We start from the raw sequence: 19125 nt of genomic DNA, 5'->3' as shown, positions 1-19125 counted from the left end.
CAAGATGCTAGCAACTGCCTTGACAAAATTTTCTATCTCTATGAAGTCAGACACAACACTGACGTTATCAAATGACAGGTCATAGAATGCAGAATATTGTCCTTCATACAATGCAATATCTTTTCTGTGAATTTTCACACTTTGGATAAATTACTTAACCCTTTGAATGCCAAACTCAACTTTTGTTGCCTTTATAGAATATGACAATAGCCAGCAACTTTTTCAGATCTGGACAAGTTTTTTCCAGATTTTTTCCAAAATTTGGTCCAAAATTGCAGCCATTGAAAGGTTACGTCCCTTTGGTCCAAAATTATCAAAAAATTACAGAAAAATTCATAAAGATTGGTAAAATGTCACACTGAAATTTTGGTTGGAAAAATCACAGCACTCAAAGGGTTAAAGCATTCAAAGCTTAGATTATCAATGGAAAAAATGCAACAACACTGATCTTCCTTACGTACATGTTGTCATGGCAACTATTGCATCCTCTGCTCTTGCCCTTCTTCTAGAAAAGTTGCAGGATTGCTGAAAGTCTCAAAGGGGCAGGCAGGCTAATTATGAGTTTAAGCTAAACAATTCAATGTCACAAAGGACTAAATCAAGAACCAGGGATTGCAGGCTGTAGCTTTCACAGACACAATTCAGCTGCCGGGAAAAGGGCATTGAACCCGAAGATATGTGTACTTTCAAATGATATCGATGTCAATAAATGTATGTGTGCCAATCGAAGTATGAAAGAAAGAGAAGTCATTGTTCTGTCACGTGAAAATCAGCAACGTAAACTACCGGACAACAATCTCAGCTGCAGTGAAACACTTCATAGACTTGGTCAACAATGACGTGCTTCTAAGGGACGGTCTCAGATTGTCGCATAAGTTCAAAAAAACAAATTTCTTCGTTTATAAACAAAAGTTCAAAAGTGCAAAACGTTGATGTCTGCCTGAGAGTACAATGTAGCATATTGTTATAGCTACTGAAGAATATGTATCCACTGAGCACATCACATCGTCAAGTAATCAATCAAATTTGAGTACTAATCGTAGCATGACACAAGTAGGAAACAATTACAGCAAAATTTGTAGTTACAAGTGTGCAGTTTTTGTTCATTTTTACACACAACGTAAAGAGTACTTGTAATCACAAAATAAAAGTGCGAAAGTGAAGTTCACTAACTGAATGGAGATCAAACCCTCTCCCTCCGTAAACGAACAAATTTCGCTTTTTGAACTTATGTGTCAATCTGAGACAGTCCCTAAATCTCTACAACTGTTGGGATTCAAAAGGCAGTATCGGTTTTTCAATATCATTATTTGTGTAAACTGAGTTCACAGAATTGATTTTACTTAAATCAAAATCTGCCGATTGAAAAATCCATTCCACTGTTTCAAAACTGGCATCCTTGAAGGGGCTTTCTGGGAACACACTGCTTGAAAGCAGACACGAGAACACACAGTAAATGCTAAAGAGAAATTAAAAACATGTTTGACAAATTTACAATCCAAGATCAATCACTGACTTCTTGGAATTACAGTATTATTACAAAATTTTTGTGGTTGACTGAATCAATATGGTAAATATTACCACCATTCAGGCAATATTGTGGCAACAGAGTTCTTTTCTGTGACGGTAAATTGCTTTCATATATTACAAACTGACATATTTGATTGACCACATGAACAGTTGAATGGTCTCAAATCGTGCAAGTGATTGCAGAGGTCAACCTGACCTTGATAGAGTGAAAGTTTTCTGGTTGCTACATGCTAGGATTCCAATCCTATTCAATTCCATTCCATTCCATTCTATTCCATTCCATTCAAGTGTAAATGCTCAAGAAGAACTGACTGATACTGTTGTACATCCAGTTCTAGATAAAGTGCAGTTTTTGATAGTGTCTCATTTTGCCAAATTGTTACAGTTGGCTCAATGACCACCCAATGCATACTGGTACACACTGTACACGTTTTACAGGAGCATTGTGCATTAACATTGGAGCACAGACAAACCAAACACTGCCAATACACTTTGCTGTTTTCAGTTGTTGTCCATTTTGAAGATGGTTGATTCCATGTCTCTACGGGGAGGTTTCAGCGGTTTCATTGCTGCGATCATGGATCTTGCATAGGGATTGTTTTGGAGACGCGCAGATCGCAGCGCTGCCTCAAGCTTGTGTCTGGGGTCACTGATCACCTGCGTGCAAATCAATAATTCATAATCATGAGCAGTTTTCAATAGAGGACACAGAAAAAAAAAAGAATGACTTTTTCTGGAATGTTCACTGAATTCTCTGTCATAAAAGATATAAAAATGCAAGTTTATGTGTAACACCTGATCTGGCACTACGTCTACTCTCAGAAATTCTGCACCCTATACACGTCTTTGAACGTCTCATTTTATGCCTGATTTTCAATGAGACATATTTTCTGTTTGGATGGAAAAAATTAACCCTGTAAATGTAGGGATACTTATTTACAGGGTTGCACAAACTGTGAGAGCAAAGTTCAGAATCAAATCCTGCTCACCTGGTTACTTGTGAAACCTGTCATCTCAAATAGAGGGCGCTGTATGTTTATGTCTTCTTCAACACCTATTCCAAGTTTTGCTTTTGATGCCTGTCAAACGAGATTGAGTTTCTTTATGAGTTGATATGCAAAAAAGTACTGAACTTCACAAATCCAAAATGTAAAAACCCTAACCCACTTTCCTTATGTAAGTTAAAATGCCATTTTCTTTTGAACATTGACATCCTGGTGACCTAAGACATCATACAAACATGATTTACCTGTGAACAGAGGGCAAAAGCTCGATGAAAATCTGAGCTTGAGTGCGAAGGTTTACTATTCATTGTGAGGGAGATTGCCCTATTCTCTGACGATGTTGTGACTGATTCAAGCAAATCAAAATGTGCTGATATGGACAGGTAAGTGGAATAAACAACTGAGTGGAAATCATCAAGGTTCATATTGCATAAACATTACTGCCGTCCAGAAAATTTAGGTTGTGAAATATCAAAACATAATTCATGAACAAACGATTTTCATCTTTCTATCTGGGAGGGCGCTGTTTGTACGGCATTCAAAATTCTCATTAATTTTATTCAGATCTTATGAGATGTTTTCTAGTGCTTTTACATAAACACATTGAAAATTTACACACTGTGACGAGAGTAAGCTGTTGCTGCCTTTTAAGGTGATTTTTGCTTTTTTAAATATAGTCTTTCATCTATTTGTGAATATGAGATACCTACCTTCGTTGGCTGCATCACTCTATATGGGTCATAATCCACATTGACTTCAACCTTGATGGACAAATGATGAAATGTACACATAAGTCAATAGCTGTTTATTTACTCTCATAGATAAGATGATGTACATTTGATTTGAACATTCAAGTTCTAAATAATGGATCAGTATAATTTTATGGCTTCAAATGAAAAGTGGGTTGTCCTTTTTTTTCAATTTCTTGTCTTTTTTCAGTTCTCAATTTCTCGGTTGAAACTATTTTTTATAATCACGATTGACAACTCAGCTACACAGAAGTAATGAAGTTGCATCCAAGAGTAACATTTAAAGCCAACTATGCAATGTTTTATTCCTTTCACATGAATTGAAGATACTATGAGAAGTTTCTGTCTCCAGATGGTAGCATGTAATTTACCTGATCTCTCAGAGCTTGTAATCGTCTCTCCTTCTCTCTCTCTGCCTCTGCTTGTCTTTCAAGCTCTTCTTCTCTGGCTCTCAGTTTCTCCTGTGTCAATTTCTCTCGGAATTCAACTCTGCAAAATACGGAATTTGAATCGTACAATGTGTTACAGTATACAGTATACAAACAAATGGAGGGAGGGGCACATTCGAGCAAATTTTGTCCAGTTGAACTTTGACCTATAAACTCTAAATGTAAACAATAATTTTTTATCACACTCTACCAAAGTTTTGGCAACTATCCAACAGAGTCCAACAAATTAACCCACAACAGTGACTTTTACCTGAACATCTTTAAATAAACTTGTTTTTAATGCCCAATGCTGATGCAAGCCACAATGCATGAAAAGTCTTTTCTAAACACTACGCAAACTATTTTCGTGGTGAGTCAGCTCCAATTTGTCATGTGCATCCACATCATTGCAGTTAAATGATGCATTGCGATCGAACCTTCTTTGAAAGTGCCAATTTCTATTGAAACTCTCTCGGCAATTGACATTTCGAGACTGAGGTGTCTTGTAATACCGTAGTGTTATGCACAAAAGTTGATGTTGAACTTCGGCTCCATGTAGGGCATATTGGAGTCACCTGTTGCTGATCAATACACCACAGATCCCTCATCCATATTTTACAGTGTTTTACGAAGAACCCAACAGTATAGATCACTGTACATTTTACTGACGATTCATTGGTGATGCACAGTAAGTGAGGCTACCCACAATTCCCCTTGATTTGTTCACTCAGACATTTTTTGCTAAAGGCTTTTTCAATTTTATCAGTTTCTAAACATTTTAAAAGCTACAATTTAAGTTCAGGATTATTTGTTAAAATTATGTTCCAAAATTATTTATTCATTCCACATAATTATTCAATCATTCCACAGTTTGTTTTAAAGATCTCTCTCTTTACCTTTCTTTATCAATAAGAGCTTGCTCTGCAAGTTGTTTCTGCAATTCTTGAAGTCTTTTTCTGTCACTTTCAGCCTTTGCCATTTTGGCTTCCTCCACCTGGTGTTGATACTCCCCAATCTGATGATAGAAGAGAAATCGATCAAATTAACACCAATCTGTAAACTTGTCTCGGTTTGAAGCCTGGCTTACACTTCCAGTGGACCTGACCGACAGACTGAGTGACAAACAAGTTTGGAGCGAAAAAAGAAGTCTGTGAAAATGTTTACTGAATGACAACCAACAAAAAACAAATACCATTATAACTTAGACAACATTATTGTCAGAGTATGTGGAGATCAGAAGGACCATTAATATACCGATGGAAGTTGTGTGTTAGTTTGAAAACAAGTCTATCAATGCCAAGATTTCTCGGTATTTCTTACAAGTTAAGCCGTCAGAGTTTTTTCTTGAATATTTCCACAACTCCATCAGAAGTACACTTTCTCCAACTTGTAATTCTTTAACTGTAGTTTCTTTCCACAACACTTGAAAATCACACCACTGGCATAACAATCTGCATTCAATGGTATTAACTTACTAAATATGAGAAAGAAGCCAGAACTGATTTTCACCTTCAAATGATTTTTCACTGTACTGAAATCTTACACATCCATTGAAGAGTAACATTTCTAACCTCACTGACTCCTCAGTGCTGATATAACGATTTTTTGCAGAAAGAAGGTTCCATCTATACTTGTATGTGTGTTATCTGATTACTGGTTGCTTTGACCGAAGAGAGTTGAGAGAGTTGTATTTTTTTCTACTTCTTCAATTCCTAATCACTTGGTATGAGTGTTTCATTGCATGTACAGATTCCCTCACCCTGAAAGTCATTACCATTTCACAGAATACATGTTGTTTGATGTGACAGAGAAACAGAATTGATGTCCCATATAAACAGCACCTTCACATAAGAGACCCTCACACACCCATAACATCATAACACTTCTAACGTCAATAACTTCCCCTGCTGAATAACACTGGAAGAACACACATGTATCTTACTTTGACCCTTTGCACTTTGACCCCCTGGTAACCTATGACATCATGCGGACATTTTTGTCCGAGGCAGGTTCAAAGGGTTAATGGCAATGTTGAGTCAAAGTACCACTTCCAGTGATACGCAACACACCTTTCTCTTTTGTAAATCTCTCCGTTTCCTTTCCTTCTCAGCTTGTCTCCTCAGTTCCTCATTACGCTCTTCCTGTCTTTGAGCTTCAATCTCAGCCTGTAACCTCAGCTCTTCCATCTTCTGTTCACGCCATTGCTGTACCTTTGGTGTGTTGGTGGATACAAGATGCATGGGTTCAAGTTTACTGCACATAACGATTTAATTTAAGCTGTTCACCCCAATTCCCAGTAAAGAGGTCCACACTCATCACTTATATTAATGTGTTCGGGCCAAACCATGGTGGTAAAAGGGTCGAAGCTGACAAGGATTAAATCTGGGCAAGGATTGTGGGTGTACAATCTAGGCTATATTCTCATCATCCTAAATGTTTGACTAGACAAATGTACTCATACATGATGGTAAACATCTGCTTAGCTAATCAGATTTACATGTGTTTGATAAACTTGGTTTGATAACACTTTCTGGGACCATAGTTATTCCCACAAGTTATGAGAAAAGCTGAAGATGTTATAGTTATGGTATACCATTAGTTTAGGTCCCTGAAAACATTTCAAAGTTTTACATTCAACAAACTTTACTACCATCAGTATCAGCATATTGGTATGACTAGCATGAACATCAATTACTTGATGGATAGATGACAAAATGGAAAATAGAATCAGAATCACTGGCTCACCTTTTCATACAAATTATCACAGATTTCTTTTTGTCTCTTTCTGTTGATGGCAGCCACCCTTTCCAGTTCAGCAGCGAGGCAAGCGTCGGCAAATACCGCTTTGGCTCTATTCAAGAGTTCAGCCCTGGACCTGATCCATGAGTTGATCAGCACTTTCCTGTGTTCGTCATAGTACTTCTTACCAGTGTACCACTCCTCATGGGCAACCTGCATGAATTCAGTAATAAAGCATTACTTTTTTGTAAAATCAAGACCATTTGCAAAATAATACATTTACCACCGGGATGAACACTCAGAAAATTGAATCACAGTAATAAACACTTAAAGAGAATGTTCCCAGTCATTCTGTAATTTTTCATAAAATTGTAAAATTTACAGTCAGATTCAAAATATCAAAATGTAATTCATACGTATATAGCCAGTAGTCTATGTGTACATACATGTAGTTCGGAGTTTGTTTAAACAGATGTGGAAAAGGCTTTTCTAAAAGTCTTTACATTCATACATGCATGTTCTCGAAAGTGAATGGCAGTGGGATGTTTCTGATGTTGGATGGCAATGTACTTCTCAGACAATGCACAGCAGACGCTACAGCAAAACCACCACATGATTTCAGACAATCCTTCATACGCAAAGTAACTGTATTTGAATCTTATTAAAGGAATTCATAAAACAAAGCAAAGGTAGACAAAAGTGTAAATTACTGACCAACTCTGCCCTTGTCTTATGCGGTAACTGTCTCTTCATACGGTCTATGTACAGCATTCTTCTGTTTGCCATGTCATGTGGATACTGATCTAAGATAGCTTGGAATACAAGATGATCATTGGGGTCCCACTCACCTGTCTGTGAACTGAAAACGGTGTTGGAAGGTGGTCATATCGTTAGTTTTGCATCAAAAGAGGCTGTATAATTTATTGTAATGTGTCATTAAAACGAATAGAACATGATCACTCTGTAAATGGAGGGTAGCTGTAACTTTCGGTGATTTTTTTTACTATTTTTGTGTTACATGTAAACTATATATATATGTTGTTGTTCAACTCCTAAAAGCATGTAGAGATACACAGTATTCAGCTTGTCAACTCAGCCTGTACATGTGTAGACTACATTGTTATTGTTAACACAAGAATTATAAACCAGTTGAAAATTCAATGTAATTTCAATATGGTACAAATATCATAGGCATGATGTGCATCAAAAGCTCTCTGCAGCTTTAGACCAAGAATTTAGATATTGAGGAAATACTATGAAAGTGGATTCCAGGAAACTGGTGAAACAGGATATAGCATGAAATTTTAATCTAACGGAAGGTGGCATACAATGTGACTGCTTTCTCATTTTCAGAACCAATCCCTTTCCCTCTTTAATTTCACCTAAACTTTCAACTAATGCCAACACTGAAGTTGATAGGTTCAAAACCAGAATTTTAGTACAGGTGCATGTATAAAAAATACCGTCAATGACGCTGTACCTTCTCTAATGTGTGGCCAGGTCAGGTAATTGGTTGTTGGCATGAAGTTGTTGGTAAATAGTTGATGATGTAGGGGCATGAGGTGGGATATGGACCCAAAGAACCCAAAAGATAATTAAATACATCAATCAAAAAAATTCTAAGCTACAGTATAAACTGCCTAAAGATAGTTCAATGTGGAAAAAAGTTAAATAATTCAGAAATAAGAATTAACAGTCCAAAATAGTAATGATGCACTTCCCTACTGACCTGAGTGCATGTGATATACACAACCTGGCATCTGTAAATTAAATGTATACCAAGTGATCATTTTAAGTCACTTTTAACTGTTTTTAATGGATTTTCCAAAGAGTCCTGTGGAAATGATGAAAAACGCTTATCTGGTCTTGTGTTTGTAAAACCTCATGGCTGATAATTGTCATAGTATTGAAAAAAAATTGAAAGTGAAGAAATTACTGTTTTTAATAGGCATATTTTCCTTGAAATACATGACCGTGTAAAGAATATATGCTAAAAGTGTTTAAGAGTAAATTTCTTTTCAATAAATAATTTAATCTGTGACCAAAGGATTTTTATTCTTTGAGTTTACAAATTCACACATTGCAATTTGTTCAATCATCTTGTGCAGTGCAAAATTTATAAAATGACTGAAAAACAAAAAAAATTGGCAGAATTACTGTCTTTGTGATGTAAAATTAGGGGTTGACATCACGATAATTGTTAATCTGTTCGAAGTACTACTATATACTTTAATTAAAAAAAGAAAAGTTCATGCAGAAACGGTAACATATATTGTCAGCAATGTAGTGTTAATTTTGACTTTACATCAAAATATGCCTTTGCCGAAACCAAATATATAGGGCGAAATATTAAAATCAGCCATGTTCAGCAAAATCCACACAACAGCATTGATCCTTTTCTAATTTGATTTGATTTGCTTATGTTATCCTTGTATGACAGTCAGTACAATATGGAACTTGAACACAACACAGTGAATAAGTATGCTGTAAATGAAATGGTGTGGCTGCATCCACATGCAGCAATAGAAGTGCCTTTGTCTCTCACCCCTCATTTCCAACCTGTCCCATCCCTGAAAAAATAGTTTGGTCTTATATTTATAATGTTAATAATTTCTGTATTTGTTAAAATGTGCGCATCTCAAAATTTTTGATCATAAACATTTTCATTGTTTTTTATAGCATACCAGTCAGTTAACCTGTTTATTTTGAATATTTGCGCATTTTTCCTCAGTATTAGACATTTTCAGTTTGTCATTTTCTAAAAGTTTAAATGCTCCATTGTGTGGTCAAGCTTTCCACAAGCATCAAATGTGGTACTTCATATAGGAAGGTCTGCCTCTAGAGGGCGGGCATCATGTACAGTGTTTGTTGGTTAATTCCTCCACATAAACTTCTGATTGTACTGTAAACATTGAACATGGCCGACGTCCGATTTTCCTGTCTAAAATTTTCACTCATTTTCGTTCATATTACTCTGAAACTCCAGGAAACGATTGGGAAGAAAGGGTTATCTTGAAATATTGAGGTACTCGCCGATATTTTGCAAAATTAAATGAGAAATAATGCAAGGAAAATGCCGACAGGCTTACACAATGACCGTTTTCAGACTCAGAGGCATATGATCATCTCTGCAGATTATGCAACAGGCCCATATCACGTGAGGCCATGAGGGGATATCCACGCAACTCAGTACCAAACACTAGTGCTCACAGAGTGAGCAAACACAAAGTGAGTACCCTACCCCTAACTTCAGCTCAGTAGTCTGTAATAGATTGTTAATAGTCAACTAAGAAACCTTGGAGAAAGGCTTAACACTGTGGCTATGCCGCTAAGTCCCTTTTGATTTTTGTCACAGCTCAAATCGTTCTCCCACACCTCAACCTGAGCCATAAACACCCCCACCAGTTTATGATATGACCCATCACAATGGCATGACGTCAACTGATCTTGACAGACGGAAGTCTTGACAGACGGAAGTAATTGACAGCAGCATACTGGTTTTCAACTCTAATACCTTCTCTGTCTATAAATAGACACGAGAAGGTAATTATTAAAACTGGTGTAAGTATTAAAACATCTCAACATCTGCCAGCAACTTAAAGAGATATAAGAAATTCAATTTTAGTTATTTAGTTTATGTGCCTGTAACGTACATATTCGAGGTAGGATGTTGTATTTGTGTGGGAGTCAATGATAATATTACACTCACAAATCTTCTGAAATCTGACTCTGCATTACATGAAGTACTGGTATGGTACATGCAGTTCTCTAGAACGTGGAAGGTTACATACCTAATTGCACTTTGATGTCTTGCATCCCATTCCGATAACCTCTCTCTGAATCTCTCATCCAGGTACAGAAATTCACAGAGAACGGACTCCTTGAGATATGCATCGGGACATTCAAGTTCCTCAGCCTCATCAGGGATGCCATCCAACACCCATTTCTCATGCACAGTGAACAGATCTTGAAGAGTTCTACCGTCCAGTTCCTCTTCCAAATCTGTCTGTTCACCGTGGAGTCTGTCAAGAATTGCATCTTGTTGACTTTTCACCGAACTAACTGTCTTGTGCACCCTGTCATACTCCTCATACACCTCCTCCTCCTCTCCGGCTTTCAACGCCTCCTTGTGCTCCCTGAGCCACACCTCCAAGTCCTCTTTCAGGTTGGCAATCGGATCTAAGGTGGCGGCTTTGAACTTCTTCTCATCAGCGGCTAGTTGCATATCGACTTCCTCAGCTTCAAGCATAAATGTAGAGATGGACGACTCTTCCAGAGTCCCATCCTGCATGTATACCTGAAGCTCTTTCTCTGCCCTTCGTCTTGCTGCTTCGAGCCGCGAGTGTTCCTTCTGCCACACCACCTTGTGTTGCTTCAACAGGTTTTGCTCCTTGCCCTGCTTCGAGGCATGGGCGAGTTTTTCAATCTTCATCAGAGACTGGTTGGCAGCAAACTTCTTCTCAAAGGCAATGGCCTTGAGCTTTTCATAGTCCATTGGTTTGTATTTGGTTACACCTATGCCTTCCCTCATTCTGATAACCAAGTTATCTGTACACAGACGTGGTTGAAAGGAACAAAATCGACAGACACAGACACAAACACAAACAATGTACAAAGACACATACTGTACAGTATTGATTTTAGCTTGGACGTTATCCGTATCAGATAAGATATTACCTGTGCCTATATAATTATGTAAAAATTTCATTCAAGACTTAAACCTTTTGAGTGCTGTAATATTTCCCACCAAAATTTTAGTGCAACATTTTACGAATTTTTACGAATTTTTCTGTAATTTTTCTTGATAATTTTGAACCAAATGGCCATGACATTTCATTGGCCAGTTTTTTATCAAACTTTTGGCAATAATCTGGAAAAAACTTACAGGGGTATATTTATAAAGGGGACAAAAATTGACTTTGGCTCTCAAAGGGTTAAAACTGAACAAATCTGAAAAATTACCCTGTCTTTACAATGGTAGTACACAAATAACATTGAAACAAACCTGCTGATGATCTGACTTTATTGTCCATTTTTAAAATTCCCTATAGGCTATCACATTGAACAATTATTTGTTAATTTGTTAGTATGCTTTCACATAAATGTCAAAACAGGGCCTTCTTTTATGCAGAGCAGTACTGTAAGAAAATCGGAGTAAACTGAAACTCACTGCACATTCAACCTCAAACTGTCAGTGACTGAGTAGCCAGGTGTAAATCAGTCAACTATAGTTTACCAAAGTGGGCGTTGCAGCATCAAAGGAATGTAACAATTGAATACATGAATCTATACAGTCTGCAAACTCAGGGCCTCTTTTCATTTCTTATTTTTCAGTTACATTAAAGAGGATTTTCAATTGTATTGTTATGTTTTGTGCACATGAGTCGCAACAATATGCTGAATGGCACATTTTTGTTGACTGGTGTTCACTCAATCTTAGAATAGTTGACCTAAGTGGGACCTTCTATATAGTAAATCTATATGTAAACACACAGCAGTGAAGATTTATGTATTTAGACCAAAAAAAAAATAGATTTGTTTCTGGTCAGCTTGTGCGTCATTTCAGGAGCTGCGTGTCATGTCTTTTAAATTTCTTGTAGTAGCCGGCTTCAATTCAAAGTTGTTATGATTCATGTCCAAAAAATGAAAGAAAACAGAAATATTTTGCAGCCAGTGATAAAGACAATAGCTGTTGCATCAATAGTGCCAACCCAGCATTCTTAGGAATAAAAAAAGAAAAGACAATCGCATCATGGCATCACCTTTGCGGAATGCTAAGGACCAGAAATAAATCTTTGTTTTTGGCCTTACACTATTATTTTTTCTCAACTTTGTTTGAGTAAAGAAACTGAGTTTACCTTGATCATCAGTCCTTGCGATCTCTCTCCTTCCAGATCTATGTAAGCTAAGGAACTCTTTGTAATCTCTCCCGGTCATTGTGATAATTGTATCTCCAATGACATGCACATTGGTATCTTCAAGGGAAATTTCTTTGTGTAGTACTTGTTAGGTAATACACTTGACCATTTTACCAACTTTTAAATCTGCACACCTGATGATAAAAGAATATGATGTCATGCTCATTATTCTATTACTCGAGCAACCACAACAATAATGAATTTCATGAATATTAAGAGATCAGTCTTCAGCACTTTTGATCAAATGTCAGATGATCCCAATACCACCAATAGGAGTTGCATAAGTTGAATTGGTGTAAGAAGGTACGGTCTCAACAAATTGTAATCTGTGTTGCACTCTATAACATGTATGTGCTGATGTTGTTCATGAAAGATATTGTTTATAATAGTTTACAGACCAGAATGTCATATGCCAATGCAATGTTTTAAATATTTTCTCTAGTACTATCAAAGTTTGTAAACAAATTAAATCAATGACGTCACCAATGATTCAAAGTAATGCTGTTTGTATCTGTCTTTTGACATCTGATGTAAAACTGGACACTATGCGTACCCTGGAGTCCTGCCCGATTGTATTTACTGTCATACATTGTATTTGTTGGGAAACTGCCCTACTGCACAGAACAAGTTACATGAAATCTCATTTCACTATAATCTATGATTTTAAAATGTTCAACGATGAATCCACTGAAGTTTTGAAATCATCTCAGAAAACCTAAACCGGCATTAAAGGAAGTACAACCTCTGTTCGATAGTTTGACGTCGGTGCCCAGGCGTAGGTGATATTTAATGGTATACTGGAAAGTGGTACAAATGTGAAAATGGAGACAATAAGCAACTGTGGTCTGATTAAAGGCAAGCTAAATGTTGTTTTTCTATATGTGTGACCATGGAGCTAGAAATGGAGCTCCGTGGTGTGGTGTAACCCTCGCGAAACGTAAATTTCATTTTTTGTGCCCGTTTCCAAGGACGCTCTTGCACCTCCACGGAAAATTGCAAATATCTACACGTCTCGCCACTGTCAATGAAAAACTGCGCAGTTGGAAGTGGCTCCGTTCGATCGGATCCATTTTTGATCACGTTCTGAATAGAGTTGATAATGATACTCAGACTGTCTCGCACCTTACACTATACAGGCATTCACTCAGAACAAAAGTTCTGAGTATTCGAGTCTTTTATATACACTACGTGTACTGTACAACTTCTCACACAAAAACACTGCAAACAAAGTTGGAGGCCGAGCTTGGACTACTCATTGGCTGTACGCAGTCAACTCAACGCCTGAATATCTATGGACTAAATACACATCATAAAAGAATAAAAAAAATGATAAGCTATTAGACTTACTATTAGCTTGAGCGAAATAGGTGACCAAAACAAATAAAAGGCTCCACTACCTGGACGACGCCATCTTGAATATTTGATTAAGGGCAAGGCATCATGGGTAGATCCGGGTGACCCTTTGGCCTCAAGCCAACGGAAATATTTTAATGTCAGCCTTGATTCAAAATAAAACGGCTGTGGAAATCAGTAAAAAGAATCAAAGAAAGATGTCATTTTCATACACACACCGTTTTTTATCGAGAGATATGGCAGATGTAATATCCAAACACAACATATCAGTTTTAACTGTACCAGAGTCACTAATTAACAAAACACATCATTGGGACAAGAAAAGATGCACATGTGAAATGCATAAACAAAATAAATCAATGTAGTTTTGCACATCTATTTAATGCTTGTTGATCATTTTTCACTGTCATAACAATATTAAATATTAAGTGAATCCATCAAATATTTAAGGTTGGTCTTTTGGTAATCATCATGAGCCAGGTGGGGATTTGATAAAAATACATATAAAGTGGACTCCTTTTAAACAATCCAAGACACAAATTATGCAAAAACCAATGGCACGACATGAAAACTTGTATTTATTTAAAATATTCAAGAGATTCATGGGAGACTACACAGATCTGCCAGCGATACATCCCCTCAAGGCTATACATAATGGTATACTCCATATTGTGTTGGTGTGATTCCCCTAGAGGGACTGTGCCCTCACCTACCAAATGAATGAATTGGAAGGAAAGCATGGATGAAAATCAGTTGTTGTTTTTTAATTTGGGTGGATTTAAAAGATAAACAAGATACTCATTTAGTTCATCAAAGAGGATCAACTTCGCAAGTGTCTCTGGAAGTTAGTGATGAAGATGCTGGCAATTAAATCAAAACAAAAACTTCAGGTTCGACTGCTTGAAGTGAGGTGAACTCCCTTACAAGCCATCTGCAACAGCAAACTTGAGTTTGCAACTTATTCAATAAAGTCATCTGCCCTTTGAGAACACGTGACCTGGCTATGTTACCTATCATTACCGAGGGGAGGGGAGGGCCCATATTTCAAAGGAAATCCAAAATCCATTTAACAGTTCAATCCACATATCATGATGGGAATTACATCATACAATGAATTTACATTAAAAGAATTATAAAACATAGGATTTCAATGACAAAAAATCCACTGATGGGAACAAATTTTTTTATTTGTTTGGAAGATCAATATTTTCCCTCAAGTTAACACAACTATATTTGACAGAACATTTGTATTTCAGTCGCTCATTGGAAAAAACTTGTAAAGGATGGTCTTTTACACTTTGGGAAGGTGATGCAACAAACTAAAAAAAAATCAGTAGAGTGAAAGTGTGCTAAACTTATCAGCCTTGCTCCCTTTGCAAAAAAATTAAAAAATAAAGTTGCTAATAAGACAAACTGTGTCAAATTTTAGAACATGAAAACAAATTGGTCCAAATTCTAACTGCTTCTATATCCGTTAGTGGATCTCATATTACAGGACACTGAACTTTGGAATCATAAACAGAATTGTCAACATGAATGATTTCTTCTCCAAAACCAAAGTATTAATTGGTACCAGAAATTAAGTAGGATTCAGTTGGTGAGAGCACTAAGGGCCTCTGACCCGATGATGGAGGTCCACACAACTGCATCTGGTACTAAAATCAACTTTGCAGTTTAGCCAGGAATGTTTCTGCATGATGCCATTGTAGAAGGATTGGTTGGCAAATTCATTTGAAAATACCTTGAAAAATGTTGGGGTAAAGGGGTGATCAAAATAATAATTTCAGTCCTCAGCTTTCACTCCTTTTTTAATATTGATGGATATTTAAAATATTTATCAAGTTCATTATTTCAAGAAAACTAAATCACATGAACACTTTTTAGATTTTAGAAAGTACCTTCACATGACAACGACAGTATTTCCACTTGTGATGGTAATAAATTAATACTGGTTATGGTTTCTTTAATTTCAATATAATTTATCTGGAAAAAGTAACTTCATGACAGTATTTGTTTGCTTCTTTTTTAATTGTGACTATCTTTCAACAAATTATTGCCTCAAAATGTTGAAAACAGTGAGACAGTTCAAAATCATACTGCATGTAAATGTCTAAGAATGAAAAAATGACACAGCCTGGTAACCAGTGAACTAATCAGTTGCTATTCTAAACAGGATGCATCGGTATTGACTTAAAGCCCCAAATGTTAAAAACAAAATGGTATCAACAATTTCACTACACCTGTTGTTTTGAGACAAATTTAGTTTATCATATATTTGTAAAAGATTTCCTTACAAGTACAGGGTCTGTTATGACTTGTTCTGAAACAAAGAAAACAAAATGTTTGACTATTGTAGGAAGAGCCTTGATAATTTTGAGTATACTAGTATTTTAATCCTGTATGCATGAGTATGATTCAAACTCTGAGATAAACCTGATAATTCACCAGAGATTAACACATTGTCTCTTTGCTTTGCCAGCACCGTAAATGTATACACATTCACAAGTGCAAGGGCCTCAGAAATGCACCCATATTCTTGATCATCAACACATAAGTGAAAATAATGGTGCTGTTCGCAGTTACAGATTTGTTACTAAATTTACTGAAGCTGCACCATATTGGACAGTGCTACTTGAAATGTGGACACAGACAAATTTGTGAATTCAAGTGTTGCATGTATGGCTATTTGATTGTTTCAGCTTGAAGTCTGAGCCATAAAATATCTTTCAGTATTTATTGTGACGTACACTGGCAGCCACCTACCAACATGCAGCTTGTCGTTCTTGCATGTGTTATTTCCAAAAGTGTAATCTAAAAATATGGACAAGTATTTATTTTGCACCTAGAAAGTTGAAACTTTTATATGATTCATCTACAGTCAAATGTTACTATTTTCATTTATCTCCCTCCCAAAAAGTCAAATTATGCTATTTTTTGATCAAAACACAGACATGCATCTAACTTTCTAACTTTGTGAAGTTCAGAAAATCAGACGGGGCACCAATAAAGAAGTATGTTGGGCTGTAATACTGCTAATTTCTCTTCATCTGGTTAAAAACAAGTTGCTGATCTAGACTGACCATGGGTTTCCATAGATCCAAATAAATCTGTCCTTGATTTGTTCTATCATACTTTCATAAACCAACTATGAGGACTTTGTTTATATTTTTAAAAAGTTCATTCAAGCAGCTGTCAAATTGTTTACGTGAAAAACTTAGTCAATATTGTTGGAAAGATTGCAAGGATCAAAGGTAATGACAGAAGTTTTCAAAAGCATGGTGATAACTGACAAATGTATTAATGGGATTCTTTCCTATGAAGAGCTGGATAGAAATTATGGAACACAGATGGTCAATTTACATTGTTTTTCACTGTATATTCTAGCAGATGAAAGTAAATTTGTTTGTTGTTCTGCTGGTTGAAATGTTGAACTTTGCCATGGAAAACAACGGAGCTAAGTACTTAACTTTGGGGGTGACTGGATTAATAAATTGATCAAATTGAAAGTGCATGTATAAATGTGACTCTGCTGATAAGGCAAAAAAATCAATTCTGCTGTTCCGATAACATGGTTTTCAAAAGTAGGGTAGGTAGGTCGGCACTTTTCAGGGGTTCAGGGAGATCAAACACTGGCCACAACATTTCAAGAAAACGTATCGTACATATAAAGGGAATAAAAACATAAAAGATGTCCTTGTTAAAGCAAAAATGAAGTGCAATTTTCTTTCTTATTTTTACTTCCGTGTTTACTTAGCTCTAAAAAGTTTAGGGTTGGCAGGCAAAAAATAGGGTAGGTTGGGTTATCGGAACTGCACAATTTTTTTTCAAGTTGTTTGGCCAAATACTAAAATAACATGTAATTGGTAGACTTTCTCACTTAGTCTCCTCAATTAAAAATAAGGCTATGAAAGCTTTATTCAGCATTAACAAGTCTATATTGTGTGAAAAAATGCTGAATCCAAAGCTGTGTTTATTGTCCCAATTCTTTCATATTGTTCTGAAATATGGGGGACAGAAATTGTTGATAACTGCCTTGAAAGTCTTTGTATATCATATCTCAGGTTTATTTTAGGAGTAAGTAAGCGCACCCCTTTTGAGGGTATTAGATCTGAGCTAGGTAGATTTCCTTGTAAAATTAAGCTCAATATGTCTGTGATAAGATGTTGGTGTAGATTAAATAATTTACCAGAAGACCATATTTTGAAAAATGCACTCAGAGAAAATATACAAATCAATTCTCCATGGGCGAAATTTGTTCATCACGTTTTGGGAAATTACAATCACAGTCGTGTTTTCAGGGAATTTAGAGTAAATTCTTATTCTCAGTTATGTAAGAAGTTAAAACATGAGTATGAAAATCAATACTTAGAAACTTGGAAGACAACCCTTTTCAATGATTCAAGGAAGAATGGAAGTGGTAACAAATTGCGCACTTATAGAATCTTCAACTATTTTTTACATCCATGGCCTGACCGTCTGCTAGACAATGTTTAAATTTTTGCAGAGTTGATTCCTTTATCATCGATGGTCGACACATGTTACCACTTAGCTGTTAATTGCACCTGACAGTGTTGGCAACATCTCGATTTAGACAATATGACTAGTTCGTCTAAATGCCAATGCTTCAAAGCAAACCATTGTATATCATTCAGGGAGGGACAATCGCGTGCTCCTAGCTTGTTGACATGGAGTCCAGACTACGACATTCACTTTTCCACATGGCGGTAAAAGCTTGCCATGCTTGACACTTCCGCCCCTCAAATCCACACCATAATTAGGCATATATTATCCCTGACGTAATACCGGTCAATTAGCACGCGTACGCAAGCACACGGATGCGTGTACGACAAGTGACGTGCCGACGATCATGTGAACGGAACCATATTCAAATCGTTGGGGTGAAGAGAAATATGTGGTATGAAGTGGTATGAATTGGTTAAAATTTCCTAATTCTATGCTACACAAATATATTCCATCGAATGCAGCATAGACTGAAAGAATATAATCTACCACCTACATAATGAAACATGAATGGCATCTTGTAAACCAAACCCTTGAGATATTGCCAAACTAGCCTCAATCGCACAACTCATCCTAAGGATTTTTCCATTCAATCCCTAAAGCCAACCCAGTTGGACTCGACCAATGAGCAAGCAGGTCACGATGTAAATTAGCATAATATTTCAATATCCGACCAGAGAAAGGCACGGCAGCCATTTTGTGCACACGGCTCGTCAGTCTTCACACGGCACACCACTGCCGAAATTTAAATCTGCTCTGTTATTGAAGGAAAGTTTTGACGCTTCGTGAACTTACGTGGTTTCCGAAAACGCCAGTTTCGTACAAGTACAGGTATTCCCGAGTAGCTGTTCGAAACGCTCGTTCAAGTCGCCGCCTGCGATTA

At 36.6% G+C, this 19125-nt stretch overlaps 1 protein-coding gene across 1 annotated transcript; it reads right to left on the bottom strand.

Moving 5' to 3' along the window:
- Nucleotides 1-791: 791 nt before the first annotated feature.
- Nucleotides 792-13841, bottom strand: LOC139140775 (coiled-coil domain-containing protein 148-like). The gene is made up of 11 exons (XM_070710182.1): nt 13716-13841; nt 12309-12502; nt 10242-10998; nt 7165-7309; nt 6457-6663; nt 5781-5921; nt 4608-4726; nt 3655-3772; nt 3245-3295; nt 2520-2609; nt 792-2187 (listed from the first exon to the last, which is right to left on the bottom strand). Exons 2-11 carry the CDS (start codon nt 12385-12387, stop codon nt 2032-2034), a joined length of 1863 nt encoding a protein of 620 aa, XP_070566283.1. The 5' UTR covers nt 12388-12502; nt 13716-13841; the 3' UTR covers nt 792-2031.
- Nucleotides 13842-19125: the final 5284 nt, after the last annotated feature.

The sequence above is a fragment of the Ptychodera flava genome, chromosome 9 (genome assembly GCF_041260155.1).
Source record: "Ptychodera flava strain L36383 chromosome 9, AS_Pfla_20210202, whole genome shotgun sequence".
Classification (NCBI taxonomy): Eukaryota; Metazoa; Hemichordata; class Enteropneusta; family Ptychoderidae; genus Ptychodera; species Ptychodera flava.
This window is presented reverse-complemented; position numbering and strand designations above follow the sequence as displayed.